At 41.7% G+C, this 26996-nt stretch overlaps 2 protein-coding genes across 8 annotated transcripts in view; one reads left to right on the forward strand and one right to left on the reverse strand.

The window, feature by feature from the left end:
• Nucleotides 1-1189: 1189 nt before the first annotated feature.
• Nucleotides 1190-25642, forward strand: LOC307222540 (uncharacterized protein). Of its 6 annotated transcripts, XM_079987903.1 has the most exons (10): nt 1190-1714; nt 3717-3840; nt 4929-5053; nt 7214-7304; nt 11349-11428; nt 12253-12297; nt 13035-13069; nt 14221-14855; nt 17823-17900; nt 20269-20319. In XM_079987903.1, exons 1-8 carry the CDS (start codon nt 1671-1673, stop codon nt 14415-14417), a joined length of 741 nt encoding a protein of 246 aa, XP_079844029.1. In that variant the 5' UTR covers nt 1190-1670; the 3' UTR covers nt 14418-14855; nt 17823-17900; nt 20269-20319. The 6 variants fall into 6 exon arrangements, with proteins under 6 accessions (XP_079844029.1, XP_079844030.1, XP_079844026.1 ...); XM_079987904.1 differs by lacking the exons at nt 17823-17900; nt 20269-20319 and adding an exon at nt 15872-16331; XM_079987900.1 differs by lacking the exons at nt 1190-1714; nt 3717-3840; nt 4929-5053; ... (2 more) ...; nt 12253-12297; nt 13035-13069 and adding exons at nt 15872-15937; nt 21453-21532; nt 21819-21928; nt 23433-25642 and having other exon boundaries at nt 14437-14855; nt 20269-21068.
• The window catches only part of CARMIL2 (capping protein regulator and myosin 1 linker 2), a 68404-nt gene continuing 67050 nt past the window's right edge, over nt 25643-26996 (reverse strand). For both annotated transcript variants that reach the window (XM_079987866.1, XM_079987865.1), the window contains one exon: nt 25643-26607. In XM_079987866.1, coding sequence (XP_079843992.1) covers nt 26438-26607 — 170 coding nt within the window. In that variant the 3' untranslated portion in view covers nt 25643-26437. The remainder of the gene's footprint in view (nt 26608-26996) is intronic.

Here is a 26996-nt window from a genome sequence, read left to right on the forward strand (position 1 = left end):
CCATGTATAAGACACTTCCTATTTTGGGGGACTCAGATTTAAGAAAATGAGGGGAGACATATCCGTGTATAAGACGTCCCCCTAATTTTTGGACATTATTTTTAGGGGGGAAACCTAGTCTTATACATGGAAAAATATGGTATTTTGTATTATTTATGCTGAGTTTGTTATTATGTTATTTATTGTTTGTAAGCCCTTTGGGATTCATTTGAATTAAAATCGGCATAGCATGACAACAAATCAATCAGGTATTGCTGGATTACAACACCCATCATTCCTGTCCATTGGCCATGATGTCTGGGGCTAGTGCGAGTCGAGGGCCACAGGTTCCCCATCCCTGCATTGCAGTAAGAACTGGCTGACAGTGAAACAAACTGTCCTTCACTGGAGGTATTTAAACAGAGGCTATATTATATGGCTGTAAGTCAAGACATGACTGAAGATCCTGCCTTGAGAATAGTTGATCGGACTAAATGACCTCTGAGATCCGTTCTACCTCTATGGTTTAAGCAACATGATTGTGTCATTGGATTCGTGGGAGTGGAGGCCCTTGGACTGCCATCCTGCCACCTGGTGCTTAAGATCACACCTAACAAGGCCACCAGGAGCAAAATCCCACTTAATACAACTTACTTCTGAAAAGATGGGAATAGGATTTCACTGCATTTCCTGCAGGATCCAACAGATGGTGATATTGCATAAAGAATACTTCTCCATCTATTAATGCTCCTACATGTAATGAAACACCCACTAATTTTGGAATTGTTATAATCATCCACAATAGTTTCTGGTTTGAATGAAACCATCATTCCAATGCATTAGCCAGAATTCAGTAGCCACACTCTCTGAGCCTCAGTCCCCACTTATAGGGAATAATATTGACCAACCTTACAAAGACGTTGTAATGATTACAACTAGATAAATGTGAGGGAAATGTGTATTACATACATACACTTTACAGGATGCGGTATAATCAACATTCTTCAGAATTAAATCAATCAAAATTTCAAAAAATAACTAAGTGCTATACTGTACAATTATAAAATCACCAATCACTATACAACAGAGGAAAAATGACTGCAAAACAATTTAAACTGAGGACAGAAGAGTAAAATCCAGAGAGCTACAACAGCATAAAGCAATAATATAATTTTAAAGGCCTGGGGAAATGAAAAGGGAAGTGCGGAAAATATAGTAAGGTATTATTTATTATTATTCATTGTAAACATTTTTATCCTGCCTTCAGATGAAAATGCTCACAGAGCAGTAGAGTGCACTGCAGAGCTTGCTTCAAGCCAGCACAGTTTGGGCCAGTTGGCAAGGCTCAGGAAACTGGGGGGAAAGGATGTCTCTTTGCGCGGATCTGCCCGCCTCGGCGTCCGACATCTTGAGCGGGCCGAGCTGTTTACTTTGCACAACGGAAAGCCCGCGCCAACGTCGCTTCCTCTTCCTGCTTTGCAGGCGCTGCAAGGGAAGCTCCGGAGGGAGGGCGAGACGCGAAGGGGCCGTCCGTGCCTGCCCCTCCCGTCCTCCGGCCAGCCCACCTAGCTCGGGTCGCGTTGGGAAGTCGCTGGGAGGAGGAGTCCAGCTGGCGGAGCGGGAATGAGGCCTCGCTCCTATCCAGAGAAAGGGGCAGGTCGCTTTGACACGGGTCTTCGGCAGCTGCCCCTATGAATCGGGAGCGGAGGTCGCTGCGGGACTCAAAGCCCACGGGGTAAGTTTGCAGGTCCCGGGTATCCTTGGCGTAGCTGGCAGGCAGAGGCCGCCGAATAAGCTGGCGGGTGGCGAAGCTCTTGAGTGTTTCGTAATTCCCTTTTAATCGGAGTTTTACTCGCTGTAGGATATTGATTTTCCGAAGCAGCCCTCCCACCTCGGGACATTACTTTCCCGTTGCTGTACAGAGGCGCGCACGGCATCTTTTGCTTTGGACCACTTGGATGCACTTCCAGCGCAAATGCAATCCATCCTCCGTCCTGCGTAGGCTTATTGCGCTGCGAGTTCCGAACGATTGCAGTGAAGCTTAGCTTCTATGTAAGTGTGGGCAGGGTTTTACTCTATGAAAGTTTCACGTGCATCTCGATGGGGGCTGGGGCTTCCTTCCAAGTAATATAACCAGTCCTATCGGCCAGGCATAAAATACGTGCATAAAACCCATACCTAAAGCTATGGTATATACATTAAATAAATAAATAGCAATAGTTCACCTATCTCTATATTTTTCCTCTTACTAGGGAATAAAATAGTTTGTAGAATGATTCTGCCACTCAGTTAAGTTTGAATTTTGTCTTATGTCTGAGAAACACAGGTCAACACAGGTTTTACATTTAGATTTTGCATCAACCCACATTTATAGCAGCTCTGCAGTGGGTGTCCAAAATTGTAAGTTCTTCTTGGACCAGCAACGACCAGCTCTGTATATTCCTTTCATATCTGCATTAGGCTGCTATTCTAAGGTTACCAGACACCCCTGTTTCCCGGGGACAGTCCCCAGATTTACAAATCAGTCTCCTGACAAAATCCCATCATTCTGACTCATTTCGGAGTGAAGTGTCCCCGGATTCACTGAAAAAAATCTGGTAACCTTATGCTATTCACCAGTGTGATAAAGACCACTTTGAGTACCCTGTGAGTGACCTTGTGGGCATGTCTGTGCAAGCTTTTTATGTTGGTATTGGGTGAATGCAAACCCCTTCCTAATCCCATAGTGCAATCTGGGAATCTCAATAGAAAAGAGAAAGGAGTGATACTAATGGGTGGAACTGTATCAGGAAGGAAGATCTTCTGTTCTCAGGAACTGCTTGCCTGCACCCCAGTTTTGCTCTAAATCTGGACTCTAATACAGAATTCTGCAAAACTTATATTGCAAGTTTCTAGCCCTTCTGATTTCTGGCAATAGTATCTGAAAATAGAGTGATGTGCAACAGGAGTAAATTTTGCAATCAAGGGTGTTTTTTAAAATAAAAATTTTATGATGCTCATAACTTATTCCTCAAAACACCTAATTTTCTACCACACTGCACCTGGCTTAGAATACAGTGGTACCTCCGGTTACAAACTTAATCCGTTCTGGAAGTTTGCAACCCAAAACTGCTCGTAACATGAGGTGCGCTTTCACTAATGGTGCCTCCTGCTGCTGCCGTGCTGCCGGCGCATGACTTCCACTCGCATCCCAGGGCAAAGTTCACAACAAGGGGCACCTACTTTTGGGTTAGCGGAGCTTGTAACCCGCAGCATTCGCAAGGAGGACGGTACGTAACATGAGGTTCCCCTGTACATGTGTCTGTTTTTTATCAAATAAGAATAGTGTTTTAGTTAAAATGAAGAGCTTCTTGGATGAACTTTCTGTATACCAACTTGCAAATTGTTTACTATACTGATGGTTACATGAGAAGGTGAGGTCATTGAATATGAAAGTGTTAAGGTCCTAGTAGTCCCATTAAGATGGCTGAACATGGATTTGCTGTGTACCTACATACATATGGAAGGGCATATGAAGCATTCTCCGGAGTAACATGGCTCATGTTGTCTCAAAGATTCTCTGTGTTTTTCTGTTTTCTTAATGATGAATAAATGCACAATTGGCTTTAATGGTATAGCAATCTGGAAGATATTTAGTGTGATACCATGTTAGTGTGTTTTTGCCATGCCACTTCCCTTTCCTCCTATTTTGCACATTTTCCCATGCCTTAGTAATTTTAATTACTTATTTTTTCCAGTTTAGACAATGAAGATAGCCAGACAAACAGGCCCTGCTACTTGGAACCTTGGATTGTGAATCTTCTGCTGGAGTACAAGGATTCTGAAACCAGAGAAGAGGGTCAACTTGGACATGTCCTGAGGGTATATTAATGTGACTTTTTAAGCAGTGATGAATGGGGAACTCTTAATTTATAAAATAAAATAAAATTCCATACTCCCCTTCCTACAAGGAGTTTAGAACAATGTCTCCATCCTCATTTTTCTCTTTACAACAATGCTGTGAGGCGGTGCTTCTCAAGCTATCTTGAAGTGTGACACAGAAGTGTCCAACCCAACCTGGGCTGTGGTGAAGTTACCACGGACCAGTAGCTGATGGTTCACAGACCTGCCCCAGTCCATGTACCACCACTTTGAGTGGTTCTGCTTTGAGGTTCATTAGGCAGAGTGAGTGAGAGAGAGAGAAAGACTGGCAGAAAGCTTCATAGCAGAGTGGGGATTTGAACCTGCGTGTCCCATGTCCTGGTTCAACACTCTTACACCACATTAATGTGGACATAATTGATGCTTCTGCTGCTCCTGAGGCAGTGGCTATATTCTGCCTTCTGAATCCAGAGGAGACCTTTTGCTTGAGCATAAGAGTTGCTTTATATTAGCACAGTCTCATGCATGCTTGCTCAGAAGCAAGTCCCTCTGTGTTTAATGGAGATTACCCCCAGGTAAATGAGCATAGGATTGCAGCCTATGTGCCTTATAGCCGGAGCTGCAGTGTTTAAGTTGGTTGATCAGTTAGATCAATTGCAATATTTTGATTCACTAAAATGGTGCCCCTGTTTAGTTGGGAAGCAGATTGAAGTCCCCCCCCCCCCCATTTTGTCTTTTAATACAAGTACTTGTAAAAATTGGAAGTCAGCACATACCAGCTTAGAAGAGAGTTTTTCTTCTTGTTAGGAGACTGATCTTTTTAAGATGATTCCTGTTGCAACAGGAGTATTCATCCTCTGAAAAATGGGAAGTCCCCTGCTCCCACAACTATTGCTTTTTTCTCATATGCAGATCTAAATTGCCATACTGTGGCTTTCAAAACTTTGTGGGTCTCCATATCTTCCTCATCCTGCCCCCGCTCCCCACAAAAATGAATGAAAGACTCTAGAGTGGCTTGGTCCCTATTTTTAATATGTGTGGGAAATACCTGACTGCTTTTCCTGCCTTATCTCCCAATTTATTGCTAGGTTCTAAATGAAACAAAGGCTCTAGATCATGATGAGCAGCTTCCAGCAGCTATTCTGTGCATCGCAGATGGGCATCATTATATCCAAGTGGATGTTACAGCCAAAGCTGTTCAGATGACAAAATGGTAATTTTTACATTTTATGTATGAACTACAGTGGTACCTTGGGTTAAGTACTTCATTCGTTCTGGAGGTTCGTTCTTAACCTGAAACTGTTCTTAACCTGAAGCACCACTTTAGCTAATGGGGTCTCCTGCTGCCGCTGCACTGGTGGAGCACGATTTCTGTTCCCATCCTGAAGCAAAATTCTTAACCTGAAGCATTATTTCTGGGTTAGTGGAGTCTGTAACCTGAAGCATATGTAACCTGAAGTACCACTCTACATTTATATCTCAGCTTTCCGTCAATAAGCTTAAGGTGGTGTACATGGTTCTCCTCAGTCTACATTTTATCCTCTGAACAACCCTGTGAGGTACCTTAGTCTGAGAGACAGTGAGTGGCCCAAAGTTGTCCAGTGAGCTTCCTGGGTGAGAGAAGATTTTAACCCAGGTCTCCCAGGTCCTAATCATCAAATTTGCCGGGGGGAAATTGGTGTTTGGGTAAGCAGTCTATTATAGGGAACATGATATATTGGTGGTTCCAAACTGCTCTCCACCCTTGTTTCTATCTTGCTGAGCTTGTGGCAAGCACTTAAGAAAAATGGAAATGTTTTGAGGGCCTGTCACACAGCCTTTAAAAGCAAACAAACTGACTAGTCTAAAATTAAAATAATATTCAAACAAAAAAATAAAAAGTATTAAAATAAGCAAGGGAGACTTTGGGGAGATTGATTACAGTGTTTTAATGATATGAATTTTGAAGATAATTATTTTATACTAAGCGGCCCACTACAATGCATAATTCTTAAGAAAAACTAATTAAAATGGTCTCATACTTCTCTTCGTTGTGCTGATGTGGATACATTGCCAGTTCAAATCACTAATCAGTTGTTTTATGGAGGTCAGTGACTTCATCGTCCAGTGTTAAAGCAACATCTCTTTGGTGGCCCAAGTGACTGGATTCTTTCACTAAATTGTGCAAGATTCTTTCTCCCCCCACTCCCACCCCCGGTTGAAGGATTCCAAAAGGCTACTGTGTGAATCAGCACACACTCCACTTTTCCCTTGTCCCATCATAGCTTCCACAAACCAGAGGCTTAAGGCATAAAGCTGTATCCTCTGTCAGTCCTGATCAGTAGCTAATCCTTAGTTTAGCTAGCTTTTAAATTAACAGTGCCATGGGCCCTGCTGCAATAGATTTCTGAGAGGCATAGGTAGTGGTGACTTTCCTTGCTTTGGTTAGAGAACCTTGCTATGGTTCCTTGTGTTTTTCATTTTTATTACCGCTTCGGGGTTTTAAACCACTTTTAGGCTTTTTCTTAGAATTATGTGGTGTATAAATTTTATGAAACATGTACATTTTGTACATGCATGTACAAAAGCTAGCACATTAGCAATCTGCATACCATTCTGTGCCAAGCAATCTAAAATTCTGTGTTACAAAATCTACCAGAAGTCTCATAACACAAGAATGCCATTTTAAAAATTAACTTTAGACCTTTCATGCATTCTTCACTTTTTAAGACACACAAGAGAGCCTATGGTAGACAACCAGTTGTTAATTTCTATTTGCAGAGTAAATTCCATAATATTTTAGGTCCTGCATACATAATTACTCTATTCACTCTGAGACAGTGTAAGTTCTGTTCTTAGAATAATTTTTGCAAACCAATATGTGCACATTTGCATTTGCACACTGTTGGCAAACTTCATTCTGCACTTTCCACATGGGCTTTTGTAGAACTTGAAAGATCTCCCCACCCCGCCCCCTGAGCAATGTAGTGTGAGGAGGGAGCGGCGTAGGGGTGAGTGATGAGCAATATGTATTCCTAGCTAAAGGAAAGTAAGGACTAAAGAATCCGGGTCACACAGAGCACACAAGCACACTACTTGCATGATTATATTATTTTACTGTGTTTTGATGTAAACTACCTGCAGCCTTTGAATGATGATGTACAAGTATTTAAAAATAAATATATTCTCGAAACATATCTTTACTGTTATCTACAGTATTTGTTTTTGGATGTCCCTTTTTTAACAACGGAAGCTGAAAGTTTCAGTATTCTGAGGAAATGAATGGATTCTTCCAAATTTTGCTTGGAATTGCAGCCTTTTAGACAATGTGGCAAACTATTGGGCATGGCTATCACGAGAGGCAATACATCTTTCTTTCTTTCTTTTTTTTTAGTGCTCTACCCCAGTCTGGATTTTCCAGTATTGTTGGCCAGTTCATCGTCCTGCAGAATTTTAGGGTTTGTTTTAAAGAAGAAGCTAAAGTGGTAAGGCACATGAATATTTATTATTTAATTTATTATTGTTTATTCCCCACACATCTGGCTGGGTTTCCCCAACCACTCTGGGCGGCTTACAACATATCTAAAAACATAAAAAAACCAATCCATAAAAAACTGCATTGCCACCCTCTCCCAGTTATCTACAGGTTGGTCCTAACCATGCTTAGCTGAACCTGGGCAGAATCCTCCCTAAAGTCGAGATTGCGATTATACTGAGTTTCTTACAGTGGCAAGGAGTCTTAACTGTTTAAAACTGAACGTGACTGAATCTTTGCACTCAGTGCAACCAGTGAGCACAGAGACACTGAAGCCTTACGGCTTGTGTGTATTCTCACACCACACTTTTGGCTCACATGCATTCACCCAGACGCCTCTAAAGGACTGTTGGTTTTAGGAAAGTCTGCTGCCTACCATGGGATTATGCCACTGAGGTAATAGGAAGCTGGGCCAGTAGGATACCAAATTATTAGAGAATTTACCGTATTTTTCTGTGTATAAGACTATGCTTTTTTGCTTTTTAAAAAAGGCAAAAATTGGGTGTTGTCTTATATGTGGATAGTGAATGCAGAGGCAGGATGTGCGATTAATGGCAGCAGCAAGCAGGAGATTGGCAGCGGCGATTTGGCGGGTGATTGGTGGCTGCAGCAAGGCCTGCTGGTGATTGGCTGTGGCAATTGGGCCGGTGATTGGTGGCTGTGGCAAGTGGGCGGATGGGCTGTTGGTGGTGTCAAGTGGGCAGACAATTGGCGACTGCGGTGAGGTGTGCGATCAGCAGTGGCTGTGTTGTGTGATCGACAGTGGTGGGCAGGTGGGTGAACGAATGGGGGAAGTGACTTCCCCCACCTCACCAAAAAGCTAAACAACTTAATTTCTTAATTTTGGGTTAAAAAAACAGGGGTTGTCTTATATATGGGGGCGTCTTATACATGGAAAAATATGGTATTTCCCCATATTTCTTCAGTGATGTACATTTCTAGCATCTTTTGCCATCTTTGTTGGAATTAATTCACTTTATTTTCTTTACTGGTGATCAGTAAAATTTGCAGAATTTGGCAGCCAGCTTGCTCACCAGAGCAAGACGGTTTGAGCATATTACACTGATTCTGGCCCAACTGCCCTGGCTGCCAATTAGTTTCCTTCCCAATTCAAAGTGGTGGTTTTGACCTATAAAGCCTTAAACGGCTCAGGACCACAGTACCTCAAGGACTGCCTCTCCCCATATAAACAAACCTGGATTCTGTGATCCTCCTCTTTCTTTGTGTGCCTCCCCAACCAGAGGTCTGGAGGGTGGCAACACAAGAACAGGGCCTTTTCTGCAGTGGCTCCCCATTTGTGGGATGCTCTGCTTAGGGAGGTTTCAGCTAACACCTTTATTACACCCCTTTAGGCACCAGGTGAAAACGCTCCTCTTCAACCAGACCTTGGGCTGATTAACATCTTATACTCTCTTTTAAATGTGTTTGTGGGAGCTGGTGGGGGGGGCATGAGGGATATTGGTTTGTTGGGGGGCAGGGTTTGGTTGTTATTTTTATTATGTATTTTGTGTTTTTATAGTGCATTTGTATGTTGTGTAATAAAATAATAAATAAATAAAATGAAACACCTACCATTAATCAGTTAAAATCTATGTATAGTAATTGGATTGCAGCCTCAGTTTTCTTTACCAAAATTGCCTTTGTTTCCTCTGACCAGACCTATGGTGAAAAAAAATGTCGTTGACATCACCTCAGGCTCAATTATGAGCCTAGAAAGCAGGTGCTTTAGAAAGAAGTAGCCATATTTACGCGAATCTAATACACTATCGAATCTAATGTGCACCTCAATTTTCAAAACCTTGAAACCAAAAAAGTATTTGCTGGCGATTGAAAATGTGCCATCAAATCAAATGTGCATCCTAATTTTGCAAAAAAAATGTGCACATTACATTCCAGTAAATACGGTACTTAGAATCAGGTGCAGCTGCATTGCCTCACATAAATTGGCGGGAAAACATGTGAAGGCCTCAGCCAGCCTCCACAGGTTGGCTTGTATTTTATCTGTGGTATTAGGGTTCATCTGCTCCTCAGAAGTTCTGCTAGGATAATAGGGTGTGACTCTTGAGTTGGTTGACTTTTCTCCTGACACAGAAGGCTGTCTGGCACAAATCTTTGTCTGATTTGAGTTTGTCAGCATTCTGAGTGTCTGCCATCTTTAAGGCAGAAAAAGTATCATTGTGAGGTGACTTCTCCCCACCTCCTTTAAAAAAATTGATACAGCATTATAGTCTTGCGAAAGCACACTCTCTTAAGGTGAGTTTGTGAGTAGTTACGTCCTGAAAATGGGGGCAGTTGTTGTGAAGCATGTTTCCAATCTCCCTCTGGCCCTGAAGATGGTGTTTTTTTGTTGTTGTTTTCTGTGACTGCAATTTATTTTCAAAGTTTTAAATGCTGAACCTGAAGATGGTGTTGAACATGTCACTATATTTCAGCCTAACCCACCTCATGAGGTTATTGAAAACTTAAATGATACTTGTTAAAGGAAAGGCAAGTCTTTATCTTAATAACTGGGAACTCATTATTTATTTACTTATCATTATCATTTTGTGGGTAGATAATTTTTTCTAGCCTAAGTTTCTTGTGAAAAGGCCACATTTATCCCATGAACCTGAGGGGCAAAGCTAACATGTGAAGGATCCTTTATTGTCCCAAGTGGTATTTTGTTGGCACAGCTTATATGGGACACAGGTTGGTCTTGAGCAGCTGACATGGACAGTTACATTGTCCCGAAGCAAGTCTATGTTGGCTGGAGAGATCAAGGAGACATTTGCATTTTGTAATTCCCCCCCCACTTCCCAACAAATCTTACGCTTACTAATATTAATGGACTGAAGGCTGTCTTCTTTTCCTCTCATCTCTCATTCTCTATTATGCTGTGGGAGCATAATATGATTAAATTTAGGGAAAGCCAAGAAGGGGGCTTCTGGATTTTGTTAAAGGCCCTGCTTATCTGTTCTCTCCACATCCCACCGCTCCCTGCATATCATTCAAACAGATGTGCTAACTCTAGGGGTTTATGTGTCTTCGGCCCCCTCAGTCTTTGTTGGAAAGGGGTTGGTTCCCCTTGATGTTGAGGGGCTCCAGCGTGCGTCATGCATGCACGTCACATGCATTATGCATCATGTGTCGCAGCTTCAGTGGCCAAAGTGCTCGACCTCCTGTAGATGGTGCAATGTCACACATGATGCACACTGGGCCCCCTCAGTCTTGGGGGCAACTTGGCACCTCTGCATTCAAGTAATAATTACCGTATTTTTCGCCCTATAGGACTCACTTTTTCCCCTCCAAAAATGAAGGGGAAATCTGTGTGTGTCCTGGGGGGTGAATACAGGCTTTCGCTGAAGCTTGGAGAGCGAGAGGGGTCAGTGCGCACCGACCCCTCTCGCTCTCCAGGCTTCAGGAAGCTATCAGCAAGCCTGGGGAGCCCGCGGGAGTTCCCGCAGGGCTCCCTACGCTGCGGATAGCAGCCTGCCGCTCGCCGCGCGAGGGCGCCCTGAAGCAGAGCGCCCCGCGTGCCGGGCAGACATCTGCAGCGTGGGGAGCCCTCGTGGATAGCAGCCTGCTGCCCAGCGCGCGGGGCGCCCTGAAGCAGAGCACCCCACGCGCCGGGCAGACATCAGCCAGCCCCACAAGCTCGGGGGACAGTGGGGAGGCGCAGCACCGCCATACTGCTGTTCCTCGACCTGGTTTGGAGGCTGGTGCTGGGGAGAAGCGCGCTTCTCCCCAGCGCCAGCCCCACAAGCTCGGGGGACAGTGGGGAGGCGCAGCGCCGCCATACCGCTGTTCCCCGACCTGGTTTGGTTTCCCCAACCTGGTTTTGGGGGGGAAATAAAGGGGAAATTTTTTCCTTTATCCCCCCCCCCAAAAAAAACTAGGTGCGTCCTATGGGATGAAAAATACGGTAAATCAAATTTGGGAACATGTGTTGCCTTATGTTGGACTGAATACTCATCCAGGCACAAGATACCTAATTCTGCCTTTCCTTCACTTTCAGGAGGATTGCCGATTTTACCTGGTACTTGATTGTTTCCGAGTGATGCCCATGAAGCGGAGGGAACGGAGGCAGCAAGACTGGTGAGACTTTCTCTGGGCTTTGTTATGGGCTTGATGTGTGAATTTGCATGGAAGAAGGTTGGCTAGAAAATGCTTAGATGAGTCTTTATATGAGTCTGCTTGAATTTGAATCACATTTTACTTAAGCTTGGTAAATTACACTGGGCAGAATGAATTGGTATGTGTCCTTCCCCAACAGTCTTATTTTATTAGAGCCTTACTACCTGTGATGTGAATGAGGTGGTTAGCAATCATGTTGTGGCTTTTAAAAATTTAAGTGCCAACACAGAGGTGCATGTATGGTTTTATCTCAGAAACTCCAGGTATGGTGAGGTGTATGGTGTGGGAAGGTTCAAATCTTCTACTCCCAGCCACAATTTAAATGAAAATAGCCTCTGCTGCATACCAATTTATATTTGGGGAAAATGTTTTCATTAGCGTCCTGTGTAGTTAGGCTCTTACCTCTTTTAGTTCAGTGCTGTAGCTTTCTCAAATTGTCAAAGAAGGGGATTTGGAAAGATGACAGGCAGTGTACCCTGGAGGCAGCCATTCATTTTTGAGAGAATTGCTACTTAGTGATGTTTTTGTTACTGGAAATTGAAGCTGCAAATTGGTTGTTTTTAAAAATGAAAATAATAATAATTCTCCAAGTGGCTTTGGTAACTTTTGATGGCCTTGGGATCTACCATATTCAGAAACTAAGAGTATTCTGTAATTTTTCGTATGATCGGTCAGGTTTCGAAATCCATTCTTTAATCCATTTGTTCTTCTGCTCTGAGAAGCTTAAGTGGTAACTTTGGACTATGGTGAAAAGCTGGGAATGCTAAGATGTCATTTTTTTATAGCAACCGGGAGCCCTCAGTACTGGAGAAGATAAAGGAACTGTGGCAGTAAGTACATGGTCCAACAGTTGTTTCTTCATGCTTAATATGTGAGTTAGCTTAAGATAGCAGTGGAAATATTCTATGTGGCTTACCAAAACACGTTTCAGGTTCTGTTTTGCACATATTAGTAAGGTTTTTGTTTTAGAACAGTCAGAGCTCAAAACTTCAGGTTCTCAGTACAGAAAGGGCTATTGTGAAGATAACATGGAATAACCTTCATGGACACTACTCTGAACTCCTTGGAGGAAGGATAGTGCAATGAACAGCAAAATATATTACTGGAATTGATCAATAGTTCTGTATGTACAGACAATAACTTTTCACTAGATGATGATATAGACTCTACTATATAGGAATCGTCCATAGTCCACACATCAGTTTTTCTTTCTCTTGTTTCAAATGCCAAATTTTGCAGTAGAACATGTTTGTAAGGAAAATTATTAGGAAGCTAATAGTCCCTTAACTGAGATATTTACTTTCTTGTAATCAATCCAGAAGTAGAGAAAGAATGAGCTGTTCAGAAAGAAGGAGGGATTTACTGTACTAGCCATTTCTAAGATGTCATAACAAGTATTTTGGAATAGGGATGTGCTAAAATGTCATCCTTAGAGTGGATCAAACTGGGTCAGATAAAATCAATTAACAGCAAAATTTGATTCAGACATAAAAAGGAGGTTGTTTGAAGGTTTTGCAAACCCATTACCATTCTTAACTCTAGGTTCTATTTTGTTTGTGTCTTTCAGGAAAAGCCTTGCTCTCCAGCCCTGGTCCAGCTCAGGTATTGTATAATGAGCATTGGACGTTTCTAAAGGGAAATCTTAGTGTAACATAATAGAAGGGGCTGGTTGGTATAAGATTAATTAAGTCTCCATATCATACTTGCATCATGCAGTACTGCAAGCCCACAACCTATGTGGAACTGCACATAAATGACAAAACTCATACAGCCAGGAAGACCTGTAAGAAGCCATTAAAAAACCAAGTTTAAAAAACCTCTTCCCCTTGCTTCCGGACCACTTTTCAGATCAACTCCCATCACTCTCAGACCACCCCCACTTGCTCAGTCAACCTTCCCCACACATTCCAGATGGCTTTTGCTCACTTTCAGGTCACTTTTCCCTTGCTCTCCATGCAATTGCTAGACCCTTTCTCACTCTGATTCTCTGTAGGTGCCCAAACACTCTCCCAGGTGACTGCAATGGCAGATGGGATTGCCAACTGTTGTTTCTCTACCACGTTTTGATTTAACCCTATTTTTCCTGTGGTTTTCTGATTGATTTATTTATTTTTTGGTCACCCGCATAAGGTTGTGATTGCATAAGTAAAGTGAGTGTAAGTTTCAGGCTAACTGTAAGTGGTTTTTCTGTCCCTTATTGCCTTAACAGAGAATTGATGGGTGTTTGCATTGCATAGCTCTGTGTCACTTTTATTTATTCCTAAGATTTCTTTCTTTCCCTTTACCAGATTCCAGGGCAGGTTACAACAATATAATACACAATTATAAAACAAATAAAAACATTACAGTTCTAAGAATGGGTAAAACTGTTTTAGCCAGATTAGTATACATTCAACAAAAAGGTGGATTTCACTAAACAAAATCCCTTAACTGTCAGTGGACAACAGTGCATCTGGGCCACTTACAGCAGAGGACAAATATTTTGTAATCTGCTTTTAGATAGCAAGATTACATCCTGATTTATGTGTTTTGCTGACAGCAGAAATTTTCACCTTGTTATTGCCGGAATATGTTTACCTTGGATCAAATTACAAAAAGACTGATGCAAGCATATTTCTGACTAACTTTTAAAATTGGCCTAGTGTTGTAGGCATCTGTTTCATTTTCATTTAGCTCTAATACGAAATGTTATGGGACTCTTGTTCCAAAGCTAACACCCTATTTTACTGTGCACATTTCCTTTTCCTGTAAAGAGCCATCATCTGTTTCTGAAGTACTGCAGGAGATAAAGCAGGATCGACTCAGTACTTTAAAAGAAAATGCCAAGGATTGTCTCAGTTTATTGAACCCCAGCAAGCTGTTGGATTCTGAGCAGTTGGCTGTATATCCTGACACCAAATGGCAGATGGAACGCAAGCAAGATAAGGTCTGTTCTCTGTTCTGCCTGTGACATCTCAACTGAATATCACAGGGATGGGGTGTGTGGGTGTGATGGTTGAATGGGTAGATAGATGATGGAAGAATAAGGAATAAAAAATACAGATCAAAACTGATAAAACCTTCATCCCTGAAAGTAAAGCAGATGTCAGGTTTTTTTATTTCTCAAATCAGTGGATCTGGTAGAATTTCCATACTGGCAGTAAATGGCTGAGATTTGCTCACCAGGGTCCCTTATTTTCTATTTTATTGGACAGTTATGTGATTGGTAAGATTTATTGGCCTGTTAAGCACTGGCTGGGTCTGCGTGGATCTGTTGTGCTATGCAGGGAAGCAGAAGTGGAGTAACAATTCTGATTTCATGTTCACCAGAATGTCTTTGCCATCCCAGCCAACTTGTTGATGATCAGTGCAGAAAATGAAGCATTACTTCACAAGTCCTACATACCAAGTGAGTGCCAGAGTGCTGGATGAAAAATGACCTTAGTTAAGGATGGGGCCTTCCTTACGCTGTAAGCTCCAGGCAGCATGTTCAATAGCTAGGGGTTGTGAGAACTGTAACTGAGTATTCAGAGTGCTCCCCATTCTTGCTCTAGCCTATGAATTTGCCAAATTACTTTATTATGAAGCAGTTCTGTTTATTTTAGAATATCAAGTGTCCCTAGAACTTCATAACTAAGTGCCATCATTTTAATGGCAATCTATAAGGACTGACAAAGCTTAAGTATGTTTGAGAGACCAAGGTTGAGTTTTTGTGGACAGAGGATTCTGTGACCACAACCAGGAACTACATTTTAATACCCAAGCTACTGTAGAAGGGAGAGTGCAAGGTCTGGCTGTTTTTATTGTCCACCACTGCTGTTTTTTTGCGCAGAATCTCATAGATCTTATAATCTTGCTACCATTAAAATGATCGTTATGAATTAAGGGTGAGGGCTGCTGTGAGCTGAGGTGGTGCATTTGTCAGATAAGAAGAACTGAATCTGGCCCACCCTCCACAGGCCAGGTGGACAGGCTACCAATCCCCTGGCATCTTATGATGTCAGGTGATTCAAAGTTCAAGTTTCACAGTACTAAGATCACATATAAGCCTCTGCCTGCTCCCTTTTAAAGAGAAAGTAAGAGCTTTTGGTGTCTGGTGGTTTTTTCTTCCTTGCTTCATTTTAAAGACTAGTCAAAGTGTTAAGATCGGAGGTAAGAGAAATGCTGCCTAGTCTTTCACGGTCTTGTTTCCTTGGTAGGTGAAGACACCTCTTCGTCCAGCCCTTTGGGGAGGGGTAAAGTGTAATGGGGATGGAAAAGTGCTTTTGCTTGCTGCTTCTGCCTGGTTGGTTTGGTTGTTGTGATATTTATGGTGATTTTCATTCCATTTTTTTACTGATGGTGTTAATTTTTTAATGGCTGGTTCTAATACATGTCTTTTTGGGGGAGTCCGTGCTAAAAATCAGATTGTCCTTTATCTTACAGAGCCCTCTCAAGCTATTCTTGAGAGTACTCAAGATGATGAGCAAAGTACTGTATCTTTTTTCAGTGGTGAGTAGCAGTAGTTGTCTCTCTGCCTGCAAGGCCACAAAAGCGATGTATGGCTTTTCTGTTGACACAAGTGCAGCTTTCTACTTAAGGGGATATCACATTATCTAAAAGACACCTTGGTCCACAACTGAGCTCTCAAAGTCTAGAAGACTACAGTGGTACCTCAGGTTAAGTACTTAATTCGTTCCGGAGGTCCGTACTTAACCTGACACTATTCTTAACCTGAAGCACCACTTTAGCTAATGGGGCCTTCCGCTGCTGCTGCGCCGCCGGAGCACGACTTCTGTTCTCATCCTGAAGCAAAGTTCTTAACCTGGAGCACTATTTCTGGGTTAACGGAGTCTGTAACCTGAAGCGTATGTAACCTGAAGCGTATGTAACCTGAGGTACCACTGTACAGTGGTGCCTCGCAAGACGAAATTAATCCGTTCCGCGAGTCTCTTCGTCTAGCGTTTTTTTCGTCTTGCGAAGCAAGCCCATTGACGGCTTAGCGGATTAGCGCTATTAGCGGCTTTTAGCGGCTTATCGGCTTAGCGGATAAGCAGATAAGCGGCTTAGCGGCTTAGAAAAAGGGGGGGGGAAAGGAAAAAAACCCCGCAGGAACTCGCAAGACATTTTCGTTTTGCGATGCAAGCCCATAGGAAATTCGTTTTGCGAAGCACCTCCAAAACGGAAAACCCTTTCGTCTAGCGGGTTTTCCGTCTTGCGAGGCATTCGTCTTGCGGGGCACCACTGTATTATGAAATCAGTAGTTTTACAGGTAATGGTTGCTTGTCTGTATCCAAAGCTCCTACTGAGCAGCATCTCAATAATAGTCATAGGAAGTTGAATTTCATTTGGTGCCCAACTTTGTAAGCCAAGAGTGGAAACCTCTTTCTGCCTGAGTATCGCATTCCCTAGTGGGCAGTCTTCTGGGTGCCACATGCCAGTGGTTGGCAGGGCAATGGGTGTAGGGAGTTATTGTTTGTTACTATGGTATTTTTTGTGTTTTTATACTGTAAACCATCCTGTGATCCTTGGATGAAGGGTGGTATATTATTATTATTATTATTATTATTATTATTATTATTATTCACCAAACTAATAAATCTGCTAAGACCTTGAAATGCTGCAGCAAGTGCCCTTGACTCAGTTACAAGGAAAGCTGACAAATGTGAAGTTCACTTGCTTATGCTTCTTAATCTATCTAATGAGGTCTGGATAGTGGTGGTTGAGAGCCATGTGCTCTGTAATCTCTTCAAAACCTGACAATATTCATGCTTCATACCCATTTACTGTAGGCTCAGATACATCTGGTGGCTTGCTTTGCTATTAGATTTGGGGATGAAACCTTATAAGGACTAAGGAGCACATTGATAACTACAGATGTGCAGTTCTCCAGTATAGCATGAAATTTTTAAAATAGGTGTTATTTGACAGGGAAAAAACATTTGTGACCGTGGATGGCTGAATGTAGTCTCATATGCGGCCAGGGAGTCTTGAAAGGATGTGGAGATAAGATATCAAATGCCACCCCCCAAGCTACAATGCTGTGCATGTGGATCAAAGCTATTCCATAAGCATTAGTAGATGTAACGTCAGAACCTCTGCTTTTATTTTTCCACTAAACTAATTTCTGAAAACCTGCTCTGCAGATGGTATTTTGAATGATCCTGAACTTACTTTGAGGGCAGACCATGCTCCACCTTAACACAGCTTGGGAGGGGAGAGGGTAGTTCTGTCCTACTTTGGTTACACCGGCTGCCTTCTTGGAAGAGAGAATTTCTAGAATTGTTTGAATGTCCAGAGCTCTTTCCCATTACTTTAACCTGACCTCAGGGTTGCCTGCACCTTTAAGAGGCCTATTTGCAGGGAAACAATTGATTGCACTCTTTTTTTTTGGCAGCTGAATCTGAAAGCCCAGATGGTTCCTTAGAAAACCCTTGGGATGAAATTCCAGGAATGACTCTGTCCACCTCCAGTGGTGAGTATTTATGTTGTTGTCCTACTGCCTGTGAAGAAAGTTGTTCTGTTTCTCTTTGTACCAGGTATTTGCATCAGTGGATATTTCTTTTGGCCTTGATAGTAAAGATGAAGTATAATTGGAATTTTCAGCATGAAAGAAAGTCAGACTCTTGTCTTGAAGAAATCAAATACAAATGACACAAGAAGTTAAGTGTTGATGTTTTTAATTGATATTTTGATTTATTTAAAAAATTGTAGTTTAGGCTGCTAAACGTTTCTGTGATTCAGTGTTCTCAAGGTATCAAAAATTAAACTTTTATTTATTTTGCTCCTTTCTTGCTTTCAAAATAATGAGGTTTGGGCACTATCCAGCTAAAGTTAAGTGATGTAAGTCATTTATTTTAGAAATCAATGGAACCTAGATATTCTTAACTTTGGGTGGATTATGATGTCTGAAAATTATATTCTCAATTTTTTTTGAAGAGATACTTGGAAAATGACATGTATACTTAATTCACAGCGAAGCAAAAACATTACTTAGTAGTGCAAGTATGTCCATCTTGAGTTTCTACTAGAAACTGGCAGCCGGAATAATCTGATTTTGTTGCAGCCACACTTGCTGTCTTTAAATATCTTAGGTGTTAACTGGTGGTTGGGTTTGCTTGTTTTTTACATTCTGGTTGGAAACAGTGGCTAAATTGGGCCGGTCTCTTCCATGCTTCAACACTTTCTCCTTCCCAGTGCTACTTTTCTAGAAACCCTAGAGGGCTGCTGCCAGTAAGTGTAGACAATAGTGAACTAGAAGTCAGCAAATATGTCCTCTCTTTTCCGCTTCAAAATATGGCAACTCTACCATGAGCATATCCCTTGTTCTCTTAGAGTAGCAATGGTGCCCACCTGAGAGGTGCTGGAACTGAGTTCCTGTGAGTTCCCTCTGAAAAAAGCCCTGCCAACACCATAGTTCACTTCACCATCTTTCTACTTTGTAAGATGAGACACAAAGGGCTTTTTACCCATCTCCTACAGTGTGAATAGCAATTTGCAGAAGCTTTCCTTTACTATGCACCTCTGCTGTTCATGCCATTTGCTTATGCCATTGCTCTTGCATTATAAGGAAGTGGGCATTGCCAAAGCCTCTGACTCTGTTCATATTGAGGGTGAGAGAGTTAAATTTGTCTGTGTCTTGGGCCCAAATCTAAAATAATGAAGGAGGTTATGTTCCAATCTAAATTCTGTTATTAAAGTGCCTGTGTCGGGCTTAAGTTTTGATTGAGCTGGAAAAGGAAACCACCACATTCTTCTTTGAAGCTGCTATAAGCCTCATTTGAGTGTTTTTTTTCTCCAGTGAGACAAACAGCAACTAGGGAGTTGGAAGCTAGATTGAGATAATGGGATAGGCAGGAAAGACTCAACCCCCCACCCCCGGCCTGTTGTTACTTGAATCAAAATGTGAACTCTTTGTGCTGCTTTAAAGGAAACGCACACACAAAGAGAGATATCACTCACTGATCTCTTGCATCACACCCCATTTGGCTCATGCTTTGAATTAGACAAGTCAGTGGGTAAAGTGTTACAGGGAAAAATGGGAAATTGGTTGCTGACCAGATGTGTAAAACCTACCTGTGGGCTAGGGCATGTTGAATTTTTCAACTTTCAAATTCCAAAAATGAGGGGTGCTAAAAAGTTGTAACATGATTTGGGAATTCAAAAAAAATTACTTTGGTTAAATAAATATAATTTTGTTTTGCTTGGTAATTAAAATGTGTGGAAAAGTGCATAGAAATCATTAGAAATTATTGCCAAGTATTTGCAGTTATACAATATATTTAATACATATTTTATATTACCTGACACTTTCAGAAGGTTAAACATCTTTTGTGTTTTCCAAGAGTTTATTTGCTTCTAAATCAAATGTAGACTTTGTAAGCTAAATGTCTAATCACAAAAATAGCAGATTTGAATTCCTCACATCCAAAAGCATATTTTTAAGATTCCCCCCAAATGAAGAAATTTGCAAAAATTAAATTTTACCCACTAAGATGACATGCTCTACTGTGGCACTAAGCTCAAATTATTTATATTATAGTTGTCCTCCTGTCATGGCCTATTTGGAGCCTACATTGTCATCTAGCCAGTCAAAATCTCTTACAAATCAGGTTCACGTCCCTGTTCCTGTCCCCTTGAAATGGCAGAATTACCCACATGCAAATAGCCTTCAGAATATTGTGTAATTCTTGGATATATTTGCAAGTAGCTGTGTATATTTTATGTTGACTTGACTTTCACAGCCATTCTTTTTGATATCATTTGTACCAGGTTCACAGTAGCCTGCTTGTTTTCTTATATGACTTAAAAGTAGTTGTGTGTTTCCATTTTTGCTTTGGCAGACACATCTGGTATATCACACAGCCTCCCCTGCGCACAGCAGGTGCTCATGGCTAATACTGCCGGGGAAGAAGAGACTCCATGCTCCAACAGCTGCACCCCAGATTTACTGGAACCTCGTGTTCATATGTCCCACTGTAGCTCTGGCCAGGATGCGCCAAAAGAGACTGTGTCCCCATCACTACTTCCTTTTCACAGCAGTACATCTCCCAAGGAATCTGCCAGTCAAAAATCCAGCTCTGCTGCATTGATCACTGCACGTAGTGTCAGCAAAACTGCAAATACAGATGAAACCATTCCCTGTGGCCCATCACTGAGGAATTCACATTCTCACACTAATATGTGCCTTCGCTCTTCTGTCCATTCCCCAATTCAGAGAAATATCTCTCTTGGGTCCTTGTCTGAAAATACAGAGGAAGATCATATGGCCCATTTGCAGAGGGATCAGACTTCGGTGAGAAGATCTGGGGAGAAATTTCTGGACATAAGCAGGACATGTGTGGCAGCTAAAAGGAAACAAATGACTCTAGATGAGGAGCCTACTGAGACTTTCTCTGGTCCCACATGTACCAGTCTGAAGGCCCTAGGGCAGCATACTACCACGGCCTTTCCAGAATCCAGTAATATGGAATTGGTAGTTATGAACATGTCCAAAAAGAGCCGGATAAAGGAGATGCAAGTTCAACAGCATCAGGTATCAGCCCAATTTAGATGCACAGAGGGAGTCCTGGGAAAGGGAAGGGAGCCAGGAGCCTCAAAAGTCATCACTAGGCCAGAAGAACAGCTTGGAGTTCAACAGCTGGTAAATCTGATCTGGGTGAACAATGATGGTAAAAACCCTTTGAAACACTGGTTTATAGCCAGGATTCTCATAGTGTGAGTAGGTGCTCCCTGACAACTGTTTGAGAAAGCCTGGTTTCTTCTTTGCCCCCACTCCAAATATTGTATTTATGTTTGATTCTACCAATAGGCAGAGTGTAGAGTTTTATATTCACTTGTGCAACATGAATGACTTTTCCTCACCAGTTGTGTGGCCTCATGGCTTGAAATCCCTGTCTCTTCCCTTCTTCCCATCCTCCCTGCAGAGAGTGGTTTGGGAAAGAAGTAGCCTGTAAATCTCAAAAGACAGAGCAAGGTAGCAAACCTGACTTCAAATTCACAAATCTGCTTCTGTTCCTTCCTGCAGGAGTGTGTGAGAGGAGCCCCTTTTCATTTTATGTATATGCCACCAACATCTGAACTCTGCTCCCAAGTGCACTCTACAAGGTTAGTGTATTTCCAAGCTAGTAATACTTGAAGTGATATGGGAGACAGAGGGATTGCTCTGCATAGAGTCCAAAGGAACTGTGCCTACTGCAGGAACAGGAGAGAAATAACTGGGAGAAGGTAAAAGTAATTGTTCAATGACTGCTGCCTTCCATAAGATCTTGTTAATGATATACCGGTATTTTTATTTTGAGGAATATGACACATCAGGCAAGAATGATCTGCTTATCCACCATCCTATGATCCTATTTTCACATTGCTTCCTGTTTTTGTTTTTGTTTTGCAGGATCTCAAGAGCATTGCTGGCATGGGCATCCTGGGTTTTCAACAGCACACAGAAATGATAGTCTTTGCTGAAGTTCCTTGTTCTTCGCTGAAGTTCCTTGTTCTTCTCAGGTTGGATTTATCTAGTCACCTTTGCCATATTATAATGATTAGTACCTTACATATTAAAATAAAATTTTGAAAACAAGTGTTTAGTATTTTAACCTTTAAAGGTTTTAACCTTTAAAGCCCTATACGGCCTAGGACCCTCGTACCTATGGGACCGCTTCTCCTGGTATGTCCCACAGAGGAACTTACGGTCTTCAAATAAAAACATCCTGAAGGTCCCAGGCCACAGAGAGGTTAGGCTGGCCTCAACTAGAGCCAGGGCTTTTTCGGCTGCGGCTCCAATCTGGTGGAACGCTCTGTCACAAGAGACTAGGGCCCTGCAGGACTTGACATCTTTCCGAAGGGCCTGCAAGACAGAGCTGTTCCACCAGGCCTTTGGTCAGGGTGCAGCCTGACTCCCTCCTTTGGCAGTCTTTACAGAACTTTAGCCTATGGTTGCCATCAATTTGATTTTAATTAATTTTATAATGTTTTTAGAATGTTGCACTATTTTATTGTTATTAGCCGCCCTGAGCCCGGCTTCAGCTGGAGAGGGAGGGATATAAATAAAATTTGTTATTATTATTATTATTATGAGTAGTAGTAGTAGTATATTATTATTATTAGTATATGTAATGGCTCAAAAGAAAGGAACTGACTTCACATGTGTGCCAGCGGTTGTAAAGCAGAGGCTATTCTGCTTTTGTCACAAGGGGATATGTTAGCTGCTTCCACAGGGGATGGCCAAATAACAATACCACAGTACAATCTTGTAGCGCATGCTGTTCCTAGAACCAATGATCAGAAAGTAAGCTGACCATACTAAATTTTTGTTCTCTAAGAGCGTAAGACCCATTTAGTCCAGCATCCTGTTCTCACCGTGGTTAACCAGGTGCCTATGGGAAGCACGCAGGCTGGACATTAGTGCAACAGCATTCTCCCCACTTGTGCTCCTCAACTATTCAGAGGCATACCAATTCCAATACTATCACCATTGCTAGTAGCCACCAATAGGCTTATTCTCTATGAAGTAGTCTAAACCCCTTTAATGCCATACATGTTGGTGGCATTACTTCATCTTACAGTAGCAAATTTCATCGTTTTCACTATGCACTGTGTTAGAAATACTTCCTTTTATCTGTCCTGATTCTTTCAACATTCAGTTTCACTGAATGGCCCTGGGTTTTAGTGTTAGAGAGGGAGAAAAACTTTCTCCATGCTTAATTTAGACACCTCTATTATGTCAATCATTGTCCCCCATTCATCTTTGCTTTAAACTAAGAAGCCACATATGTTGTAACCTTTCCTCATGGGGGAGTTGTTCCAGCCCTATTCTTATTTTGCTTGTCCTTTGCTGAACCTTTTCCAATTCTACAATATCCTTTTTGAGATACAGTGAGACTAGGACAGAACACACTATTCAAACTGTGGTCACACCACAGTTTTTAATAAGAGCATTATGACATTGGCAGTGCTGTTTTAATCATTTCCCAAAGGCTCCCTAAAATGGAATTTGCCTTTTTCACAGCTGTCGCACCCTGAGCCAACATCTTCAAGAAGTTATCCACTACGACTCCAGTTTGGATGCCGTAAGAGTGAGGTTGGGATTTTAATGCTTTCCACCAGTTTTCCTGGAACAGATAGTAAGCTGACCGGGCTGTAATTTCCTTGATTCTACTTGGATCCTTTCTTTAAAATTGGAGTTAACTTTCCAGTGTTTAGATATAGAGGCTGATCTTAGGGACAAATTAAATATTTTGGTATAAAACAAGCAAATTAAGAACTTGAGTGGATGACATGTGGACCTGTTATTCTTTTCATCTTTAATTTCTGAGTAAGGGCTGGAATTTTATCTCTTCTCACCACTATTTGCCTCAAACTCCTTCCTGACAAAGTTCATGCACATGGATCTGGCCATTACCTTTCACAAGGAAGACAGATGCACAACATTCATTCAGCTTCTCTGGAATCTCCTTTTTCTCCTGTAGTACACCTTTGATTCCCTTGCCATCAATAGGTCAAATTGCCTCCCTAGCAGGTTTCCTGCTCCAGTGTATTTCTTATTATTGCTAGTCTTAAGTTTTATGCAATATGCTCTGCTTTTTGAATTCCTTCTTGCCTGCTTGTATTCTTTCGTTGTTTTAATGAGGATAAAACTTTTCTGAAAGAAGCCTTATTTCCTCCAATAGCTCAGTAGGTTAACTATGTAGGCACATTCCTGCCCTTGGTGGTACTTTTCCTTATAAGCATTATACATTGGAGCTGAGCTTGCTAACTCTAATTATTTATTTATAATAAATAAATAACCAATAAAAAGTAAATAAACATTATATGGAACCTACTCCATTTAAGTTTTGTATTCATATTTCCTGTTCAGTTTCTTTAAAAAAATGAAATGAGAATAAAGAATATTGATTGCCTAAGTGTCAATGGGATATTAACAAGCTGAAATGTGTGCAGAGGGCTACCAGTATGATAAAGGAAACCAAGCCTTATGAGGAACAGTTGAGGGAATTGGGTATTTTTAGCCAGGTAAAGAGGAGAGGAGATAGGAATATTTACTGTGAATAATACCTTCTTGTGTCAATGTCAGTTTTGAATTGAATTATAGCATGGGTCTGTAATTATTTTGAACATTTCCCCATTTCATTTAATTACAAAATGTTTTATATAGCTTACATGCTTGATAAAATGAAAACAAATTTAGAAAAAAACAGCTCTCATAGAAAATATGTGCGTGCCTTTTTTCCAAAACTGAGCACAATAACTCAAATACTGTTTGAAAGTTTAAATAAAACAAATCTTTACCTTAAATGTAAAGAAAACCAGCTATTTGTGCTAGAATATATCTTAAATATACATGCAGTATTTGCTTGGTAATTGATGATAAATACTGAAGAACAATACATAGAGCTAGATTCCCCCCTGCGTTTTAGTGTGTGTCAAAGTCTATAGGAGTCTTGCAGTTTAATTCTTAAACCAGATTGTTCTCAAACTACAGAAACAGGATTCCATGGCTGTAGCTGTGTGTATCTCTTTCAATATTATTTGGGGATGGGGGGGGCATGAGTTCCCTGAATGACTGAGGCTCGGTGAGAATCTTATTATTACAGATTTTCTACACCCAAAGCACTTGGATGTAGTTAAACTTAGAAATGATTGTGGAGAATGACTGAATCTTTCAGTGTTTACACACAGCACAGCACAGCTGCATTTAGTGAGTTTCTCAGCACTGCAAAAACTGTCTTCACCAGCTCTTGTACAAAAAAAGTGCTTTCTGTGTGAAAATTTAACACTTGTAGTGACCTCCATGAGCAGCTGCAGGGTCCTTAAAGCAGGGAATGAGGAGTGTCTCCCCCATGTTGCTGAACTCAAACCGCCCATCAGCTCCAGCCAGCCTGGCCAATAATCAAGGATGGTTGGAGCTTTAGTACCTACAACTTCTCCATCTGTGCTTTAAAGCATATTGGTTATGGTAAGTTGTTCCCTTTAAGATGGCATTTGGGAGGGGGGGAACCTGCCTATTTTTCTAAGAGGCGGTGATTAGTCATCTTGCAGTAGCTCTAAATAGAAGCACTGAGTTTTTGCAAGACACCTCTCGCTTATCCTTTTCATGGTACTTAAGCATCTTCTCTTTCTCCCACCTTTCTTGCACCAGCAAGACACAGATGGAGTCTGTAAATTGGAGGGAAATAAAGGCAACAGTCCTAATACCACAATAAATGAGACAAGAACAAATTCTGCTGATTTGAGTTATCATCCTCATTTAATTGTGGAACAGAGGAGCTGAAACTTCTTTATTAGTTATAACTTGCTGAAAGCTGCCAAATCACACCCTCCCCTTATGCCTCATTCATGCCAAACACCTAACTGATGCCAATAGATATTTGCCTAGAATAGAGTTTTTCCCCCTAGGCAATACAAAGGCTATAGAAAGATATGGCAGAAGTGGAATCCTAGGAACAGAAATGATGCAGGCTAAAGGACGGAGCAAGATTGTCAATGTGAGACAGACTAACCTGGCTTTGTGGCGCTTTTAACCTTTTCTGCAAACCCCAAGCTGTCCAAATTTCACACTCCTGAAAAGTACAATGCAAGGCAGGCAAGTTTAGTGTATATAAAATAGCCCCCCCACCCAACCTTCCTGCTGGTGGTTCTCAGTTTCTGGCACTACACATTTTTGCATCTGCACCCGCTGCCAGCTGTATAACTGTTGCTGGAAATAGCCGGTTTCCTGCATACTCAGCATTTGGCTTTTCCTATGTGAACCATTAGAACACTGGGCACTTACATGAGAGTATACAAGGGTGAAAGGTGAAAAGGGGACAACCCAAACGTGCAAGAGTTTTGACGTCACTTTATCTCACTGGAAACACCAGCTCTACCAACCAAGGAGCCATGATGGGGCTTGCTTGGCCCTGTGCTGAATCGCTTGCACCTCCTCAGATGGCTGTTCTGCTGCTTCAAGTTATAAGCCTGTCTTCTGTGCTCATTTGTGTGAGCTGCCATCATGCAGAATCACCAGCCACTGACTCAGTGCTCTTGTGTTGGTGACTTGGAGAGTGGCACAGCAGTTCTTTGGTCTAGGGCTGTATTTTGTGCGTTCTCTAGAGTTTGTTCCAGAGCTTGTTGCAACTCTTCTTCCATTTCTGCTTTTGGCTTTGCCTCTGTGGGTTCCTTGTTCCTTCCTTGGCGTGGAGTGCCTGCAAGAAAATCCACAACCATCCTATCAGCATAATACCAGTGGCCTTCTTTACTGCCTGCAATGAGAACCTGGGCTCCTTTGGAAGGAAGAGAGGGAGGGAGGGAGGGATATAAATTAATTCAACCAACCAACCAACCAATAAACCTAAGAGTCCAGCTGGATCAGATTAAAGGCTCATCTAGTTTAGTGTTCCTTTTCCCACAGTGGCCAAACTGATGCTTATGGGAAGCCCACAAATGGAACATGAAAGCAGTAATACTCTCTGATGTTCCTCAGGAACTGCCTCTGCTATGGAAAGTATTGTGATTAGTACCCACTAGAACACAACACTGAAAAATAAGTCAGATTTGGAAAATGTGAATGCAGAACATTTTATACTTAATGTAG

The sequence above is a fragment of the Podarcis cretensis genome (assembly GCF_951804945.1).
Source record: "Podarcis cretensis genome assembly, chromosome: 8".
NCBI lineage: Eukaryota > Metazoa > Chordata > Lepidosauria > Squamata > Lacertidae > Podarcis > Podarcis cretensis.